The following is a 21,529-nucleotide window of genomic DNA, read 5'->3' on the forward strand; positions in this document are numbered from 1 at the left end:
GATATAAAAGATAGGTGGTGATCACAGGGAAAGCAATGTGGGAGCCATCAGGCATGAGATTGGGAAAACAGACATAGATATAATGCTATCTTGGAGTCTTGATTTCCAGATGGTAAAGGATGTAGGAGAGCTAGAATTATGATTGCTTTCACCTTCTGTACCTTTTAACCTTCTAAGGCTATGGATAGGCCATGGGGGTGGACCCTCTCAGAAAGCACAGTTGCCCAAGAATTGGCCTGATCTATGTCTCATCTTATTTCATCCCTGAGGATATGGTTTACTTTAAGTTGCAACATCTTTGTTTTTTCTGTTTCTTACAGATTCATGAAGGTGGCAGGAAGCACAGTGGATGCAGTTACCTGGCAACAGTAGGTATTCACCTTTTCTGCTCTTACTTATTTTCAAATGCTGTGAAATGAAAGATAAGTAGTTGTCATGAAGTTGTAACTAATAATTAATAAACTATCCTTCATCCTCCAAGAAAAATAGTTAAAATTAATTCCAAAGTTATTATTATGATACATAGGCTCTCATAGTAATATAATTTTATTGTTTCCAGAAACAAAAACAAAAACAGTGTAACATTTTAGAAAGCTCAGCTATTGTGTACACTTTTAAACTAAACTTTCATTAGTGTACAGCTTATGGGAATCTAAGCATGCCACCCTAAGCTTTTTTGGGGGGAATAAATTTCCTTAAGAGAGTAAATAGTTTTAATTATCTAATATATCATATGAAAATAGAAACATTTCATTATATTAATGGCAGTAGTCTTATTTAGTACCAAGAGAGTCACTAAGAAGCAAGTAATACACACACACACACAACACATACACACACACACACACACACACACACACATATATATAAAGAGAGAGAGAGAGCAGTTTTGAGAAAGGATCAACGTTCCAGGGAATAAGCTTACAATGGCAGAGACCTGTTACTCGAGGGTAGCTTGACTGATAAAGATAATTATCTGATATATAAATTTAAATTTTCTTTAAGTCCCCTTACGAAATTTGTGCTGGAATGTCCAGCGTCTCACAGTGTCTCACCGATTTTATACTGGAATCCTGCCCTTCGTTTCTGTAAGAGATGTCACATAGCATCTTTCGAATCATCTCTTATCTGATGTGATCATCACAACGCAGACACGCTCTCCCATTCTGGGCCCTCAGAGCTGTCAGGCTACGGCCATCCTTCTCAGTTACTCTCATCCTGCCTGCTTAGCATGTTTACTCCTTCTGTCTGTCCTTCATTTTAAGTGGGTCACAGAATCCCTTAGGATTCATGACAGTTATGAAACAAAGAAAAGTGAATGCAATTTTATTAAGTATCCTAAAAGAATTTTTGGTTGTTGGCAATCAATAACTTTAATCATAATGAAAAATATTTTATTCTACCTTTATATTCTTAGTTTCTGTAAACAAGAAGTTCCAAATACTTCCAGAAATTCTTTTTCTCCTTCAGTTTGTCTTTGTGAGCCTTGGATTGAGTGGGTTTGGGGATCTTGTCATTCCTTTGCTTAAATTCCCTCAAGTTCCTTCCCTTTGCATGTAGACCACAAGCCAGACTCTCAGACTCTCTACTCCGGCCTTTAAGGCCCTTTATGTTTGGTCACTGCTCTCTTCTGATCCCACCCTGCCCATACTCATTCTGTCACAGCACTGGTGAGGACTTTCAGTGTGTAGAGGGTTCACATGAATGTTTGCCTCAAGAACTTTATATGTATCATTCCCTCTGCCTGGAATGTTGTTTTCTTTATTTTTTGTGAGGCTGACTCCTTCTCATCTCTTAAAATTCAGCTTACGTGTCACCTCCTTCAACAGGCCTTCCCTGATGATTCTATCTAAAATAGAACCCCTATTTAATTCTCTTTCTTAGTTTGTTTTTCCATAGTACTTACAATAACTTAAATTACTGGTTTTTTGGTACTGGTTTTTGTAATTTGTGTGTTTTATCTTTTACCAAAATAATGCTTATTCAGTTCGACAAGTGCTTATTTGGACAATTCTTAATTGGGCATTTACTATGGGAGAAAATAATGACAAGGATAATAATAATAACAATGTGGTAGAAATTTTCATGTATATTACTACATCTGATCCTCAAAACAACTAAATGAGATCCCATTAGACCACCAGGGAGAGATCAGGACTGTTTTTAATCCCTGTTTTTCTACAACTTAGAGAAAGGTGTATAAAATTAAAAGATTACACAAGAAGTGGCAGATTTTGGGTTCAAAGCTGGGTCTGTCTCACTCCGTGGCCTTCTCTTAACTGTTACTGCTTTAGTAACCAGTCGGTGATCCTTTACTGGAATTCTAGTTGCTATAGTTGTTTAGTTGCTAAGTCATGTCCAACTCTTTTGTGACCCTATGGACTGTAGCCTGCAAGACTCCTCTGTCCATGGAATTTCCCAGGCAAGAATACTGGAGTGGGTTGCCATTTCCTTCTCCAGGGGATCTTCCCAACCCAGGGGTTGAACCTGAGTCTACTACATTGGCAAGCGGGTTCTTTACCACTGAGCCAGCAGGGAAGCCCATTACATTCTAGGGGGGTGGATTAAAATCTTCTTCAAGGTCTTCACCAAAAGCTATCTGGATAATGTAGCATAAAGACTAAAGAATGAAGACTTTATAGTATTTAAGGAGAAGTAATGAGATCAGTGTACAAAAGTTAGTAGATAAGAATGTAGGGCTTGTTTAGTTATCATGGCTGACAGGGAGGGATCAGAGAAACTTTTCCTCTCCTACTCAAGTACTTTCCATAGTACAAATGCAGTGAAGTGAGCAAAGTAGTTTTTTAAAGGAACAATCATTTTTTTGCAAATACAGCTTATTAGCTACTTAAAAAAAATATTGGCCATCTCTCAAGATAAATATCATGTATTTGTAACTATTCTAAAAATACCCTCAAAGAAGGCATGGGATTGCATTTCTTTTGGCTCTAGGATCAACACTCATTTGGGAACAACAAGTAGTGCCTTGTCTGCCATTTATTCCTTACAACCATAATCTTCAGTCAAGACTTGAGATAGTCACAGAACAATTCTAAGAAATCCTGGCTAGAAGGACTCAGTGAAAATTAAAGCCAAATGCCATGTTTCTCTAACCCTGAGTATGCTGAGGTGAAAATTTCTTAATAATGTAAAGAAAATCAAGAGTCATTGTCAGGAAAAAAAGGAGCATAGAATTTGTTGATATACATCTGCCTGTTGGTAACCAGAGGTATCACTTCAATACTGAGATAATGAACTTGGAGCCTGAACAACCAGAACTCTGAGTCTGAAGTCATAAATAAATAAGTCTATATAGTTAGACTATTTTGATTTGGACTTTCATGCTCTTGGATTTACACAACTTGATGATTTGTTTCGCCCACCAACCCATGCCGAAAACCCAGAAAAAGTTAGTGAGATGAAGTTCTGATTATAGGAATGGTGGAATAGCTTATATCAAATATCAATGATAAGTCTGGACAACAAATATCAATAAATAAACAAATACACACACATCCAGAAGAGAGATCAAAGAGTTCGAGTAAGTTATTCAATCCCTGAAAGAAGTGAATGCCACTGGTGAGATCTATGGTTACTTAAGAATCCATACAGTATGAGATGGCTTTAAACTCAAAATAAATACATGGTCATATTGGCTTGAGATGTTGGAAAAAGGAATCAAAAGGTAGAAATCTCATAAGGAAGAAGCTATGGGGCAACACACCAAATATGCATATAAACTTCCTTTCAAATCTTTGCCTAATCTCTGAACTATACATATATAAGGGAGACTCCAAGGAGCCTGGTAGAAAACAACAGCTGGAAGTCTGAAAATGTTTAACAGAAATTTCAACTGTTGTCTGTCACATGAAGGACAGAGATTAAAATTTGCATCTCATGAGTTTAGAGGGGCCTGGTGAACAGCTTGTGCTTTCCAGTGAAAACTAAAAGACTTATGCTGAGGAGTGAAGTCTATGTCCCAGGACTAAGGATTTGCCTTAAGTCTAATGTGTAACCAACTTGTGTAATATAAATTGTTAGAGTCACCCTAACAAATTGTAAACTGCAGCTGCCACAATACCAGCTATTCATCCAACTGCCTGCTAGATCCCAAACTTCACTCTTCTATCTCTACAGCATATCATCCACGCTTTCCAATATACAACTTACAATTTAAAAATTAGTAGGAATGCAAAGAAACAGAAAAATGTGGCCCATGGCCAAGAATGAGCAATAACTAGAAACCCTGAGATGACCCAGATAATAGAATTAGCTGACAAGGATTTTAAAGAAGCACTTGCAAATATATTCAAATAATTAAGAGAAAATGTCCATCTTGAGTAAACACAAAGGGAAATATTGTCAGTAACATGGAAACAGTATATATGTAAAAGTACCAAATGAAATTATTAAAGAAAAACAGAATAATAACTGAAATGATGGGAATTCCCTGATGGTCCAGTGGTTAGGACTCCACGTTTCCAATGCAAGGGGCGTGGGTTTGATCCTTGGTCAGGAAACTAAGATCCTACAAGCCAAGCAGTATGGCCAATATAACTGAAATGAAAGACTCTCTGGGTGAGCTTGCTAAAAGATTGGAAAATACAGAAGAAAGGGTTAGTGAACTTGCATATAAATCATTTGAAATTATATAATTTAAGAACAGAGAAAAAATTGGAAGAAAATTATCAAAGTTTCAGCAACCTCATTGCCAATATCACGTAACATCTATGCAGTTAGAATCCAGAGGACAAGAGAGAGAGAATGGGGCATAAAATCTTTAAGAAGCCAAAGCTGAACTTCTCTCAAATTTGGTGAAAAACATTAACTTATAGAACCAAGAAGCTAGGCAAGCCCTAAGAAGGATAAATACAAGGAAAATCACACCTGGGCATAATACTTAAATTGTTGAGAACAAAAGGATGGAGAAAATCTCCAAAGTATTCAGACAAAAATGACAGCATAGAGAACAAAGACACAAATGATGGCTAACTTGACATCAGAAACAAGGGAGGACAGAAAACAGTGGAACTACATCTTTTAAAAAGCACTAAAGAAAAGAAAGTCAAGCTAGAATTCTGTCAGAAAAAATATTCTTTTAAAATGAAAGTGAAACAAAGATGTTTTTGGCAAACAAAAGTCAACCAGACCTGCGCTACAAGAAATACTATAATAAAGGAAGTTCTTCAGACAGCATCAAAAAGAAAGTTGGATCTCAAAAAATAATGAAATGCCTTGAAAAGTATAAATTTATAGATAAATAGTTTTTCTCTTAATTTATTTAAAAAGCCTGACTCATGCAAAATATAGCATTGTTCAGTTCAGTTCAGTTCAGTTCAGTCGCTCAGTCGTGTCTGACTCTGCGACCCCATGAATCACAGCACGCCAGGCCTCCCTGTCCATCACAAACTCCCAGAGTTTACTCAAACTCATGCCCATCGAGTGAGTGATGCCATCCAGCCATCTCATCCTCTGTCGTCCCCTTCTCCTCCTGCCCTCAATCCCTCCCAGTATCAGGGTCTTTTCTAATGAGTCAACTCTTCGCATGAGGTGGCCAAAGTATTAGAGCCTCAGCTTCAGCATCAGTCCTTCCAATGAACACCCAGGACTTATCTACTTCAGGATGGACTGGTTGGATCTCCTTGCAGTCCAAGGGACTCTCAAGAGTCTTCTCCATTGTAGTATAGGGATTATAACATACATAGATGTGAAAATATATGGCAATAATACCACAAAAGATGATGAAAACAGGAGGCTGTAAATGGAGTTATACTGTTCCAGATTTTTTTAATGTGAAGTAATACAGTGTTTAAGAAGACTGTGAAATTGTATTTCTAGAATTAAAGTTTCAGATAGAACTAAGGTTGCTGACCTAAACTATGGAGGTTATCTTGGATTATCCAGATGGACCCAAGAATGACTATTAGAATGAAAGAGGCAGTCAGAAAGAGGAGGCATAGGAAGATTTAACCACAGAAAAGAAAGTCAGAATGAAGTGATATGAGAAGTTATTTGACTGCTACTGTTGCTTTTGAAGATGGAAGAAGGGGGCCATGAGCTAAGGAATGTGGACAGCCTCTAGAAGTTGGAAAAGTCAAGGAAATGGATTCTTCCCTAGCACTTTCAGAAGGAATGCAAGCTTCCCTTTTATTTTAACCCAATGAGATCCATGTTAGTTTCTAACCTACAGAAAGGAAAGTGAAAGTCGCTTAGTCCTGTCTGACTCTTTGGAATTCTCCAGGCTAGAATACTGGAGTGGGTAGCTGTTCCCTTCTCCGGGGGATCTTCTCAACCCAGGAAAGGAACCCGGGCATCCTACATTGCAGGCGGATTCTGTACCAGCTGAGCCACCAGTCAAGCTCAACCTACAGAACTGTAAGATAATAAATTTGAATTGTTTTAAGCCATTGCTTATGATAATTTGTTTAGAACAGCAATAGAAAACTAGTACAATACCTAATCACAGAGATTCAAAATATCACATGAAAAAACTAAAAGAACAAAAGGAGAGAAGTAGATAAGTCTCTTGTCACAGTTGGGGATTTAAAAGCATCTCTTTTAGTAATTAATAGGACAACTAGATTAAAATAAAAACAGGAAGGATAAAGAAGATTGAATAACGTCATCATTAAGCTTGACCTAACTGACAGTTGTGGGCTCCATTTGAATGTACATTTTTTCCAGTGCACATGTAACATTCAACAAGATAGATCATATATGCTCATCTGTAAAAACAAGTCTCAATAAATTTGAAAGGATTGAAATCATGCACAAGTTTTTAATTGAAATATAATTGATTTACAATATTATAATTTCGGGTGTACAGCAAAGTGATTTAGTTTTTATATATATATATATTTCTAATTATTTTCTATTATGGATTATTCAGTCAGTTCAGTTCAGTCGCTCAGTCGTGTCCGACTCTTTGCGACCCCATGAATCGCAGCATGCCAGGCCTCCCTGTCCATCACCAACTCCCGGAGTTTACCCAAACTCATGTCCATCGAGTTGGCAATGCCATTCAGCATCTCATCCACTGTTGTCCCCTTCTCCTCCTGCCCCCAATCCCTCCCAGCATTATGGATTATTACAGAATGCTAAATACAGTTCTCTGTATTATACAGTGTATTTTTGTTGCTTATCTATTTTATATATAATGGTGTGTATCTGTGAATCCTGTATTCCTAATTTATCCCTCCCCCACTTTCCTCTTTGGTAACCATAAATTTGCTTTCTATGTATGTCTGTGAGACCGTTTCTGTTTTGTAAATAAATTCATTTGTATTATTTTTTAGATTCCACATATGATATATCATATAATATTTGTTTTTCTCTGTCTGACTTTACTCAGTATGATAATCTCTAAGTCCACCCATGTTGCTTCAAATAACAACATTTCACAATACTTCATCATTTTTATGGCTGAGTGATATTTCACAGTGTGCATGTGTGTGTATACACACACACATCCTCTTTATCCAGTCACCTATTGATGGGCCTTTAGGTTCCTTCCATGTCTCGGCTACTGTAAATAGTACAGCTATGGACACTGGGGTTCATGTATCTTTTTATATTAGAATGTTCATCCTTTCTGGATACATGTTCAGGACTGGGATTGCTGAATCATATGGTAACTCTATTTTCAGTTTTTTAAGGAACCTGCCTACTGTTTTCCATAGTGGTTGCACCAATTTACAATTTACATTCCTACCAACAATGTAGGAGTGTTCCCTTTTCTCCACACCCTTTCTGGCATTTATTCTTTGTAGACTTTTTTGATGATGGCTGTTCTGACCAATGTGAGGTCATATCTCATTGTAGTTTTGATTTGCATTTCTCTAATAATTAGCAATGTTGATCATCTTCTCATGTGCCTGTTTTGATGACAAAGAAATTAAGTTAGATATCAGTAATTAAAATACCTATAAAACACCAAAATACTTTGAAATTTAAATAGCACACTTTAAAATAATCTACAGATCAAAGGAAAAATCATGAGACCAACTAGGAAATACTTGGAAATGAATATGAATATGATGGTGTATTTTTATTTTGAAATTAAATAACACACTTTAGAATAATCTATGGATCAAAGAAAAAATCATGAGGGAAAGTAGGAAATATTTCAAAATAAATATGAAGGTATATTTTATCAAAATTTGTGGAATTCAGTAAAAGGAGAGCTTAGAAGGAAATTTATATTCTAATATGCTTATATGAGAAAAGAGTAAGCATTGATATCAATGACCTTAGTTTCTATCTTAAGACACTAGAAAAAGAGCAAATTAAATCCAAACTAAGTAAAATAAAGAAAATTACAAAAGTAAAAGCAGAAAACAATAAAATATAAAATAGACAAATAGAAAAGAAAATTTATAAACTGGAAGTGTTTCTTTGAGTAGGTGAACAAATTTGAAAACTGAGAGAGCGAGATTGAGGGTCAGGGAGAGAGCAAGAGAATGGGAAAGATAGAACAGAAATTTCCATTATAGGAATAAAAGAAGGATTCTCACTGTAGATCACATAGATATTAAAAGTATAATAAGAGTATAATATTATGAAGAACTTTATGCCAACAAATTTGATAACCGAAATGGACAAATTCCTTGAAAAATACAACTTATCTAAGACAACAAATTAGAATTCTTAATATCATTAAAGTATATCTGGTTCCTTTTGGAATATCTGGCAATTTCTAAAATATACCTATCCTATGAAAAAGCAATTCCATTGCTAGGTATTTACCCAAAGGAAATGAAAATAAGCCACACAGAAACTTTTATATGAGTATTCATAGTGGTTTTATTAATGTTAGACAAAAATTAGAAACAGGTGTCTATCAGCATAGAGTACATTTAACAAATTGTTGTATATTCATATAAAGGAATGGTACTCAGCTAGATCAAAAAACAAAGTAATGATACACTTCTTAACCTGAATGAATCTCAAAATCATTATGATAAACAGGGAAAAAAAGCCTTATATTAAACAGCACATTTGTGTTATTCCAATTATGTGAAGTTCTGGAATAGATTTTGAAAATTAGAAAATTAACTGCTTCTGTGGTTGTAAGAGGTAGAGACATGGATTGAGAAGGAAAGGCACAAGAGGGACCTTCCTTGGGTAATTATAATGTTCTATACTTTGATAGGGATTTGAGTTACACAGGACTATGCATGATTTTGTCAGACTTCATCAGATGGTAATCATTTAAGTTTTGTGCAGATCGTTATATGTGAAATTCACTTAAGAAAAAGAACCATATAGATATTGAACTTCAGATAATGGTATGACTGATGAAGTATATAGGATAAAGTGTACTAAAGTCTACAACTTACTTTGAAATGCCTCAAAACATAAAATAAATCAGTGGATGGATAGAAGGATAGATTGATAAATGTTCAGTTCAGTCACTCAGTTGTGCCCGATTCTTTGTGACCCCATGGACCGCAGCACACCAGGCCTCCCTGTCCATCACCAACTCCCGGAGTCCACCCAAACCCATGTTTATCGAGTCGATGCCATCCAACCATCTCATCCTCTGTCATCCCCTTCTCCTCCTGCCCCCAATCCCTCCCAGCATCAGGGTCTTTTCCAGTGAGTCAGCTCTTTGCGTCAGGTGGCCAAAGTGTTGGAGTTTCAGCTTCAACATCAGTCCTTCCATTGAACACCCAGGACTGATCTCCCCTAGGATGGACTGGTTGGATCTCCTTGCAGTCCAAGGGACTCTCAAGAGTCTTCTCCAGCACCACAGTTCAAAAGCATCAATTTTTCGGCACTCAGCTTTCTTTATAGTCCAACTCTGACATCCATACATGACCCCTGGAAAAACCATAGCCTGACTAGACGTATGATGAAGCAAATGTAGCAAAATGTTATAGAACCTAGGTGGTGCATATTTGGTTTTCACTATACAATTTTTTCTGTTTCTATTTGAAATCTTTCATAATAAGATATTGGAAAAAAAGCCTAAATTGTTATACCTAAATAAATAATATTATATATTATTAAATAATCTATTGTGAAAATAATTATGAAAATGGTAAAATGCTTTTAAGTGACTAAAATAAAATATAAAATATACAATTCATACCTCAATAATGTAAAAATGCACAGAATTCAAAGAGAAGGCACTGATAGGTAAGCAGTATTAACCTTTAGACATAGAGAGTATAGGAACACTTATGGTCATTTTACTTTTTTGTAGTTTCCAATTTTCTGTAATAAAGATGTGTATTGCATTTTTGTTTATAATAAAGACCATCAGTACCCAGCTCTACCCTTCACAACCCCACCTCCCCCTCCCCAGAAGCAATCATCACAATTTTAGTCATTTCTGATATTTGTTTCCATATTTCTAAATAACAATCTGATGGTATTTTAAATTTTTTGCAATTTAAATATTAGCAATTTCCTACTACAAAGGATGAGTTTAGCTCTCATATCTCCCTTCCTCCTTACACACTGAAATATACTGACATTTCCCTGTCCTCCAATATTTTATATCTTAAGTATTGGGTAGATCAGAATTCAGTGATTACTGTTTTATTGCTATGTAAATATGACTTGCAGAAGAGAATGTTTGTGCAATGATTACATTTTCTTTCTTCCACAATTTTTTGTTTTCCTGCAGTTAATAACTCTTTTTCATTTACTTAATTTCCCTTAGTCTTTCCTCAATTCATTCCTAAACTCTGTACCAGAGGGGTGAATCTTGCTCTTTGTGCAAACACTCCAGGTAGCCATCAGTTTCATCTCATCCTTGGAGATGTGCTCCTGGAGCATTCTCTCCTCTGGTCCCATCTGGACTAGTTGATCTCCGTGCTTCCTGCACAGCTGTTGTCCTGGGATCTCCCTTTACCATCATCCTAGGGATTCCTTTTGGCTCTCTTATTTGTTGGATCCATGCCTTTTTATAAAGTTCACTCCCCATTTTGGTGGAACATTTTTTTCCCAAGAACTTCCTGAGAAAAGATAAATGAGGGGTAAACATGTTGAGACCTTGTATTAAAGTTTGATTTATATTTTGGATGAATATGATTTCCCTTAGATTTTGATGCTTTGGCTCCATCTTATTCTAGCTTTTCTTGTAACTTTTGAGAAATCGGATGCTTTTTAAATTTCCAGTCCTTTTATTTGCCCTGTTTTTTCTCTGTTGGTACCACTAAAATCTTCTTTTTGTCCTCAGTGATCCTGTGTGTGACTCTCTTTTTATTCTGTTAATAGGTATGTGGTAGACCCTATCAATCTGAAACTCATGCCCTTCAGTTTAGGAAAATTTTTCTGAATTTTTTCTTTGATGATTTTCTTTTTCATTATTATTTGTGTGTGTGTTCTCTCTCTCTTCTGCAACTTCCACTAGTCAGATATCAGACCTCCTCAAGAGTAGTCTTGTTGTTGTTCAGTATCTAACTTGTGTCCAACTCTTTGTGACCCCATGGACTGCAGCAAGTCAGGCTTCTCTGTCTTTCACTATCTCCCTGAGTTTGCTCAAACTTATGTTCATTGAATCAGTGATGCCATCCAACCATCTCATCCTCTGCCACCTGCTTCTCCTCTTGCCCTCAGTCTTTCCCAACATCAGGGTCTTTTCCAATGAGTCAGCTTTTTGCATCAGATGGCCAAAGTATTGGAGCTTCAGCTTCAGCATCAGTCCTTCCAACGAATATTCAGGACTGATTTACAGATTGAATGGTTTGATCATACAAACAGTAGTCTAATTTTTATATATTTTTCTCTTGTTTTTTCTTCTGTTTTCTGTTAAATCTCCTTAATCATCTAAATTTTCTGTTAAAATTTTTGTTTCTGCTATCATATTTCTGATTTTCAAAAACACTTTTTATTCCTCAAAGCTTCCTTTTTTTTCTTTTTAATTTACCTTTTATTGAAGGATAATTGCTTTACACAATTTTGTTGTTTTCTGTCAAACCTCAACATAAATCAGCCATCCTGCTGCTGCTGCTAAGTCACTTCAGTCGTGTCCAACTCTGTGTGATCCCATAGACAGCAGCCCACCAAGCTCCCCCATCCCTGGGATTCTCCAGGCAAGAACACTGGAGTGGGTTGCCATTTCCTTCTCCAATGTGTGAAAGTGAAAAGTGAAAGTGAAGTCACTCAGTCGTGTCCGACTCTTAGTGACCCCATGGACCACAGCCTACCAGGCTCCCCCATCCATGGGATTTTCCAGGCAAGAGTACTGGAGTGGGGTGCCATTGTCTTCTCTAAAATCAGCCATAGGTATACATATATCCTCTCCCTTTTGAACCTCCCTCCCACTTTCCTCCCCATCCCACCCCTCTAGGTTGATACAGACCCTCTGTTTGAGTTTCCTGAGCTATACAGCAAATTCCTGTTGGCTTTCTATTTTACATATGGTAATGTAAGTTTCCATGTTACTCTTTCCATACATCTCACCCTCTCCTCCCCTCACCCCATGTCCAAAAGTCTATTCTCTGTGTCTGTTTCTCCATTGCTACCCTGTAAATAAATTCTTCAAAACCATTTTTCTAGATTCCGTATATGTGCATTAGAATATGGTATTTATCTTTCTCTTTCTGACTCACTTCACTCTGTATAACAGGTTCTAGGTTCATCCACGTCATCAGAACTGACTCAAATGTGTTCCTTTTTATGGCTGAGTAATATTCCATTGTGTATATATACTACATCAAAGCTTCCTTTTTATGGCTTCTTATAGCTTCTTCCTTGTTTCTGAATGCTTCTATCAATTTTAGTCGTATTTGTTTATTTTGTTTCTTTCCTTACTTTCTCTTCTCTTCCTTCCTTCCTCCCTTTTTCTTCCCCTTTTCCTTCCTTCTTCCCATTCTCTTTCCTTCTCTTTCTTTCTTTCTCCCTCTCTCCCTTCCTTCCTTTCCTTTCTTCTCTGATAGTTTTTCCTATCGTTTCTTCATTTAATTTTTACCTCTATAGTCTTTCCTCCTTTCCTCATCTCTTTATTTTGTTTTTGTCTTTCACATAAAAGATTTTCCTCGAATGTAAAATGATCCTTAAATCTCTACTCCTATTTAAGAGAGAGGCATGAAAACTGATTGGATCATTTTTGCACATGAACATTTCTTCTTAGCTAGTTGGACATCTATTTAGGGTGATCTGCCTGAGTTATTACGTTAGGGGACTCCTGACTGTACTCAGATATGCAGATGACACCACCCTTATGGCAGAAAGTGAAGAGGAACTAAAAAGCCTCTTGACAAAAGTGAAAGAGGAGAGTGAAAAAGTTGGCTTAAAGTTCAACATTCAGAAAACTAAGATCATGGCATCTGGTCCCATCACTTCATGGGAAATAGATGGGGAAACAGTGGAAACAGTGTCAGACTTCATTTTATGGGGGCTCCAAAATCACTACAGATGGTGATTGCAACCATGAAATTAAAAGATGCTTACTCCTTGGAAGGAAAGTTATGACAACCTAGATAGCATAATAAAAAGCAGAGACATTACTTTGCCAACAAAGGTCCGTCTAGTCAAGGCTATGGTTTTTCCAGGGGTCATGTATGGAAGTGAGAGTTGGACTGTGAAGAAAGCAGAGTGCCGAAAAATTGATGCTTTTGAACTGTGGTGTTGGAGAAGACTCTTGAGAGTCCCTTGGACTGCAAGAAGTTCCAACCAGTCCATCCTAAAGGAGATCAGTCCTGGGTGTTCATTGGAAGGACTGATGCTGAAGCTGAAACTCCAGTACTTTGGCCACCTCACGCGAAGAGTTGACTCATTGGAAAAGACCCTGATGCTGGGAGGGATTGGGGGCAGGAGGAGGAGGGGATGACAGAGGATGAGATGGCTGGATGGCATCACCAACTCGATGGACATGAGTTTGAGTGAACTCCGGGAGTTTGTGATGGACAGGGAGGCCTGGCCATGGTGCGATTCATGGGGTCACAAAGAGTTGGACACGACTGAGTGACTGAACTGAACAGAACTGTTCTTATCTGTTGGTCCTTTCTCATGTGCAATTTAATTTTTCCAGAAAAGAATTCTCTCTACTGACAACCTGGCAGTATAAATCTGCTAGCACCCTCACATCTAAGAAAGGAGCTGTATATCTCATTGTTTAGTATGTAGCCTTTCACTCACTCCTCTTGTTTCACCCCCACTGTTTGATGGTCTTGACTTTAGCTCAACCTCCAATGCTCTGCTGTCTTGGGAATGGGACAGTTTCTCAACTATGTAGCATAGTGGATCATATTTATAGATACCCACTGTATTAGAATTAAAATAGAAACTTTAAAAACATTTATTTTAAAATAAATTCTTTACTATCTACCACAAATTATGTATTTTTTATAAAATAACTATATTTTCCAAAAAACCAAAAAAGTTAGTGAGAAGAGTGGTGTTATTTTATATTCTTGAAAATCTCTTTAATACCTAGCTTAATTGAAGATGTGTGGATTCTTATCCTAATCTTTCATGTTTTGTGGCAATGTATTGTTTGGCTGAAGATTATGCACACAATTTGCCCTCACAGAGGTATGTAGCTTAAAAAGGGAGGAGTATTTAAATAGCCTTTTTCAAATTATTGTGGCTGTTCTCAGATACTATACCAAAATTCAATAAATGATAGCTTCTTAAAGGTTAGTTGCAATGTGGATGTATTATGAAGCCTTATCTATGAACTTCTCATATTCTGATGCATAAATTTTCTGATTTTGCATTTTGACTGTATCTTTTACCCAAGAATGATTTTAACATCATGCATTAATCATTTGTAAAATACTGTTTTGTTAGGTTGTAACACATGTTGACACATTTTATTATGAAAAATCAAAAAGCACATTTATTAATATCACCCCTGACCTAATCAGAAAAAGTCTTTAAGTTTTGGGAAGCTGACAACCTTATCGTGGCAGACACAAATATTCTAAAATTCTAATTTTCACTTAACAGTTCAAACTTTATAATCACCAACAAGTTCTATCAGTTGTTTACCTTGAGGTGACAGACTTATTTTTTTTCATTTTGAGAAAAATGTCTTCTAAATACCCATCTGAATAACCATAATTTGTCTGTCATTCACTCTTTCAAGTAAAAATTTTGCTTCATGAAAAAAATGACCAATTCAGTTTGCAACCTAAACAATAATTAACTGTTTATCCTTGAGACAACCATTATCATAATTAGCTGTGAAAGTGACATCTTTTAGGAATACTTCTCAATTAGAATGTTTTTAAAATGTATACTCAGAGGTTAAAATTTAATAAAATTTATAATTTTTATTGCTCTATCAAGGGAATTATTAAGTAAAACTGACATTTTGTTTTATTGTAAGTATGTGACTTGACCACCAGCACAATTTGATGTTCCTGCCTTGATTTGTATTAAGCTCTTTGGCTCACTGTTGCTTTTGTACCATCAGTCCAAGTGTCAAGTAGTTTTCTCAGTACAAACCATGAGAGTCAAATAAATTATTTAACACTTTATTTAATCACCATTTGTATTTAGTACCAAGCATTTGTGTTTAATGCCAATATACCAAGGATATTTTACTGCCAGTCACATGAAAGAATATATTTATCAATGATTAGTTGTTGTTAAAGTTGGATAGATAGAAGAAAAGGCTATGTCTGTAGATATTGAAATATTAATATCCAGAGATATTAACTTTGTCTTCATGATTGCAGCTAAATTTTTAATTTAATGTGTGTTGTTAAGAAATAGCCTGGGGTGATTTCTTTTACTGACTTTTAGTGACTTTTCATCTAGCAGGTATTCAGCAATATCAGCCTCTATGAGTCTTTTAGCTATCTTGTGTATCTTTCTAGTTGGTGCAGTATGATAACCTATTCTTTAAGATGCTTTTCTAAATTTATGTATAGCCTGATGTACTTTAAATAGATAACCAACAAGGACATATTATATAGCACAGGGAACTCTGCTCAATGTTACATGGCAGCTTGGATGGGAGGGGAGTTTGGGGGAGAGTGGATACATGTATATGTATGGCTGAGTCCCTTTCCTGTCTACCTGAAACTATCACAACATTCTTTATCAGCTATACTCCAATATAAAATAAAAAACTGTAAAGTTGCAGGATATAAAATTAACACACAGAAATCCCTTGCATTCCTATATACTAACAATGAAAAAACAGAAAGAGAAATTAAGGAAACAATACCATTCACCATTGCAACAAAAAGAATAAAATACTTAGGAGTATATCTACCTAAAGAAACAAAAGACCTATACATAGAAAACTATAAAACACTGATGAAAGAAATCAAAGAGGACACAAACAGATGGAGAAACATATCGTGTTCATGGATTGGAAGAATCAATATTGTCAAAATGGCTATTCTACCCAAAGCAATCTATAGATTCAATGCAATCCCTATCAAGCTACCAACGGTATTTTTCACAGAACTAGAACAAAGAATTTCACAATTTGTATGGAAATACAAAAAACCTCGAATAGCCAAAGTAATCTTGAGAAAGAAGAATGGAACTGGAGGAATCAACCTGCCTGGCTTCAGACTCTACTACAAAGCCACAGTCATCAAGACAGTGTGGTACTGGCACAAAGACAGAAATATAGACCAATGGAACAGAATAGAAAGCCCAGAGATAAATCCACGAACCTATGGACACCTTATCTTTGACAAAGGAGGCAAGGATATACAATGGAAAAAAGACAACCTCTTTAACAAGTGGTGTTGTGATAACTGGTCAACCACTTGTAAAAGAATGAAACTAGAACACTTTCTAACACCATACACAAAAATAAACTCAAAATGGATTAAAGATCAAAATGTAAGACCAGAAACTATAAAACTCCTAGAGGAGAACATAGGCAAAACACTCTCCGACATAAATCACAGCAAGATCCTCTATGACCCACCTCCCAGAATATTGGAAATAAAAGCAAAACTAAACAAATGGGACCTAATGAAACTTAAAAGCTTTTGCACTACAAAGGAAACTATAAGTAAGGTGAAAAGACAGCCCTCAGATTGGGAGAAAATAATAGCAAATGAAGAAACAGACAAAGGATTAATCTCAAAAATATACAAGCAACTCCTGCAGCTCAATTCCAGAAAAATAAATGACCCAATTCAAAAATGGGCCAAAGAACTAAACAGACATTTCTCCAAAGAAGACATACAGATGGCTAACAAACACATGAAAAGATGCTCAACATCACTCATTATTAGAGAAATGCAAATCAAAACCACAATGAGGTACCATTACACGCCAGTCAGGATGGCTGCTATCCAAAAGTCTACAAGCAATAAATGCTGGAGAGGGTGTGGAGAAAAGGGAACCCTCTTACACTGTTGGTGGGAATGCAAACTAGTACAGCCGCTATGGAAAACAGTGTGGAGATTTCTTAAAAAACTGGAAATAGAACTGCCATATGACCCAGCAATCCCACTCCTGGGCATACATACTGAGGAAACCAGATCGGAAAGAGACACGTGCACCCCAGTGTTCATCACAGCACTGTTTATAATAGCCAGGACATGGAAGCAACCTAGATGCCCATCAGCAGATGAATGGATAAGGAAGCTGTGGTACATATACACCATGGAATATTACTCAGCCATTAAAAAGAATTCATTTGAATCAGTTCTAATGAGATGGATGAAACTGGAGCCCATTATACAGAGTGAAGTAAGCCAGAAAGATAAAGAACATTACAGCATACTAACACATATATATGGAATTTAGAAAGATGGTAACGATAACCCTATATGCAAAACAGAAAAAGAGACACAGAAATACAGAACAGACTTTTGAACTCTGTGGGAGAAGGTGAGGGTGGGATGTTTCAAAAGAACAGCATGTATACTATCTATGGTGAAACAGATCACCAGCCCAGGTGGGATGCATGAGACAAGTGCTCGGGCCTGGTGCACTGGGAAGACCCAGAGGAATCGGGTGGAGAGGGAGGTGGGAGGGGGGATCGGGATGGGGAATACGTGTAAATCTATGGCTATTCATATCAATGTATGACAAAACCCACTGAAATGTTGTGAAGTAATTAGCCTCCAACTAATAAAAAAAAAAAAAAATTGAAAAAAAAAAAGGAGAAACCAATGAACCAACTGATAATCTAGTTATCTGAAACAAGTTTAAATAATAATCATGAGTATTGTCTCCAAATCAAAATGTATGCCAAAAATAAAAAGCAGTAGATTGTTAAAAAAAAAAAACAACTTAAAAAATAAAGTTATTTTGAAGACTTCTCTAGATTTTAAATTTAGAGAAGTCTTCAAAATAATTTTGAAATGCTATTTGCAAAATAAGACAAAAATGTTCTTACTTTCATATATGCATAAGAAAAACATTAGAATTTCAAAATAACTTATTGGATGATTTTAAGGTTACACTAAAAATAGCTTGTAATAACACAGTAGAAGTATTGAGAGCAAGTTGAGTTAACCTCTGAAAACATACATATTTATACCCAAAAATATCATAGAAAAATCTAGAAAACAAGAATAAATAAGTACACATTCCATTATATCGGGGCAATGACATTGTCACATGTTATACTGACTCTTATGAGAAAGTGAGAGTGAAAACGGCAAATAATTGTCATCATGTTATTATGAAAATACCTTTTATTTCACGGACTTCCAGGATCTTGGGGACTCCCAGGAGTCCCTGGACCATACTCTGATAACCACAGATGTAGAGTGAGGGTAGGCATCAGAGAGTCAGGTTGTTTCTCAATATTCTTGTTTCAGCCCCTTTTCTCTCCTATTCTCAAAGGCACCTGGTGCTTCCAGCTTCTGAAACTTTATAGGGTTCCACAGCAAGAAGCAGCCTGCTTCTGGGTTTCCCTGAAAGGATTCACAGGTGTAAAATTCAGCCTTCTCCGGTTAGCTAAGTCAGTTACCACTCTTCCTTCTGTTTTCTAATATCAACATTTTTACTGTGGTATTTTCCTGTCCTGTTCTCTTAGACCTTCTGGGTTAAGACCTTCCTCTCTCTCTCTCTCTTTTTTCTTTTGGTCCCCTTACCATTGTTTCATTGGGATTTTGGGAGTGAGCTTAGGAAATGCATTTTTAAACCACCATATTTGACTTGAAATCCTGCTATCTGCCTTTTTGATCCTCTAGGATTATTTTTAATAACAGAAAATTTAAAGATTAATTTAAAAATATGAAGTTAATGTTAATATTTATCAAGTTATATATGAACACATATGTGCTCAGTTCTGTCTGACTCTTTTGCAACCCCATGGACTGTAGCTCACCAGGCTCCTCTGTCCATGGAATTTTTCAGGCAAGAATACTGGAGTGGGTTGCCATTTCTTACTCCAGGGGATCTTTCTGACCCAGGGATAGAACCCATGTCTCTTGCATCTCCTGCATTGGCAAGCACATTCTTTACCACTTGCACCACCTGGGAAGCCCCATTTATCAAGTTTGGCAAACCCAAATGTTCTCTATGCTTAGGCCTCATCAGAGACAAACAATAAAAAATTACAGCTATGTAGTCCAGACATCAGTATTTTGAAATTTATTACATGATTCTGACATTTAGTAAGGACTGAGAACTACTGCCCTGGATTCTTCTGATTGAGCAGTTAGCTTGTGAGCACTTAAATTCCTGAGAGCACACTCAGCATACAGCTTCTAGACCACCACCAGCAGCAGCACCACCTGGGAGCTTATGAGAAATGCACATTCTCAAGTCCCATTCCAGACTGACTGAATCAAGACCCAACAATCTGGTCTAGCACACCCTCCACGTAATTCTGATGCTCTCTGAACTTGAGAACCACAGAGGATGACTGCCTACTCTCTAAGAATACATTCATCACTGAATTTTTTGGCATAAAACTTTATTCAGTAGCTTCTCTTCCGACATGGCAATGGGATAAAAGAAGCAAGAAAAATTTTCTTGGTAGTTAGCCTTTAGAAAATTCCTGCCTCTTGTAATCAAAGACAGAGCTTTAAGTCATCTAATTTTCAAGAAGTTTTCCTCTCCTCTAAGAAAGTCAGCATTTTTCTCTTTTTGGTCTTGGTCTGCATTTATATACCTCATTCCTCACTTCTGCTGTTGTAAGAAAATGAAATACGGTGCATATAAAATAGCTGTAGGCTTAAATAGATCAATTTTAAGAGATCAAGTGTATAATTTAGACTTTTGGCTATATTTAAAGGCATAAAAATGGACATTTAAAAAATTCATCACAAGAGCAACTATGGGTTTGCCCACAATGTAAGTAAATGTGAGCAAAATGATCCTGAGAATAGTATCTATTTGAAAATTCATGAACATTTCCAGAGGTGATTGGACATTAGAGTGACTTGGTAAGCAACAATTCTGCTTAAAGGAAAAAGCTGAAAGAATCCATCACATAGGTAATCAGTTTTAGAGAAAAGAGTGCTAATGAATGCAAACTTTATTTACCAAGAAAATGGAGAAAAAAGCAATGTGATTCACAAGAGTGTTAAAACTTATTTAAAACACTATTTTGGAAGTGAAGAACTTCTAGTGTTGCAGCTTATAGTTTGGTAGAAAGAACAAGGACTCTGAAGTCAAACAGGCTTGGGAAAATCCCTCTGATTCTTAAGAATAGGTTGTGGCCTTGGGAAGAAACTAAATCTTTCAGAGCTGTTTTCCCATCTATAAAGTAGGGCTAAAGTAGGGCTAATGTCTACTTCACAAAGCTGTTATTAAAATTAAATGAGGTAATGCATGAAAAGCACTTTGTACAGTGCACACAACAACATACTGAGCCCTCATGAAGTGTTGAGTTCCCTTTTCCTTTCCTCTTCTGTCTTTCTGTGACCCTTCCCAATCTCTCTGTTTCTGAAAGTGTCTGAAAGTGTTTAGCACCTATTCTATTACTGAACATTTTTATATTGGATTGGTCAAAATGTTAGCTTGGGTTTTTTTTTTAACATCTTACAGAGAACACAGACGAACTTTTTGGCCAACCCCAATAGCACTGTGTGGACGCTTCAAGTCTTTTGCTTATAGCCTTTTCAATCAAAGGAAGAAACTGAGTGGTTCTGTGAGGTAAACCTGTTGTGTTTTGTTTATTAATTCATTCAAGAGATATTTATCGAGCATGTATTATACTAGGCATTGTGCTAGATGTTAAAGATAGACTCGGGAGAAAAAATGAGACAGGAGTCTTCCCCATGAGGAGCTTAGTGGTCTTCTAGTTAGCAAAGAGTTTATCCCTCTAGTGATCACTTCTATAAGCCATGCCTATTCTTCTTCTGGAAGAGAAGGTAGAAAGGGAGAGGTGCTCCTGGTAGAGGAAATAAGAATGACAATGGAAGCAAATCTTTGTGGGCCCCAGAGAGAGCTATGCCTAGATAAATGTCTGCTGCAGATCATTTAAAAAGGAAAGGATAAGGAGGAAAGGGAGCCATGAATAACATGGAGCTTGACACAAAACAATTAGAGAAAAAGAAAGAGGGAAAAAAAGATCTTTCTAAAATAGAGTTGAAGAATCAAAGAAGCTCCATTTTAAGAAAGTGAAGATTGGAAATTCCCAGTGGTCCAGTGGTTTCGAGCCCACACTTTCATTGCCTAGCCTGGGGTTCAA

At 36.5% G+C, this 21,529-nt stretch overlaps 1 protein-coding gene across 3 annotated transcripts in view; it reads left to right on the top strand.

The window, feature by feature from the left end:
- Positions 1-21,529, top strand: part of HPSE2 (heparanase 2 (inactive)) — a 665,453-nt gene that overhangs the window by 442,931 nt on the left and 200,993 nt on the right. For all 3 annotated transcript variants that reach the window (XM_043476432.1, XM_043476433.1, XM_043476435.1), the window contains exon 6: positions 321-368. In XM_043476432.1, the coding sequence (XP_043332367.1) occupies positions 321-368 (48 nt within the window). The remainder of the gene's footprint in view (positions 1-320; positions 369-21,529) is intronic.

The sequence above is a fragment of the Cervus canadensis genome, chromosome 8 (genome assembly GCF_019320065.1).
Source record: "Cervus canadensis isolate Bull #8, Minnesota chromosome 8, ASM1932006v1, whole genome shotgun sequence".
In the NCBI taxonomy this organism is placed as follows: Eukaryota; Metazoa; Chordata; class Mammalia; order Artiodactyla; family Cervidae; genus Cervus; species Cervus canadensis.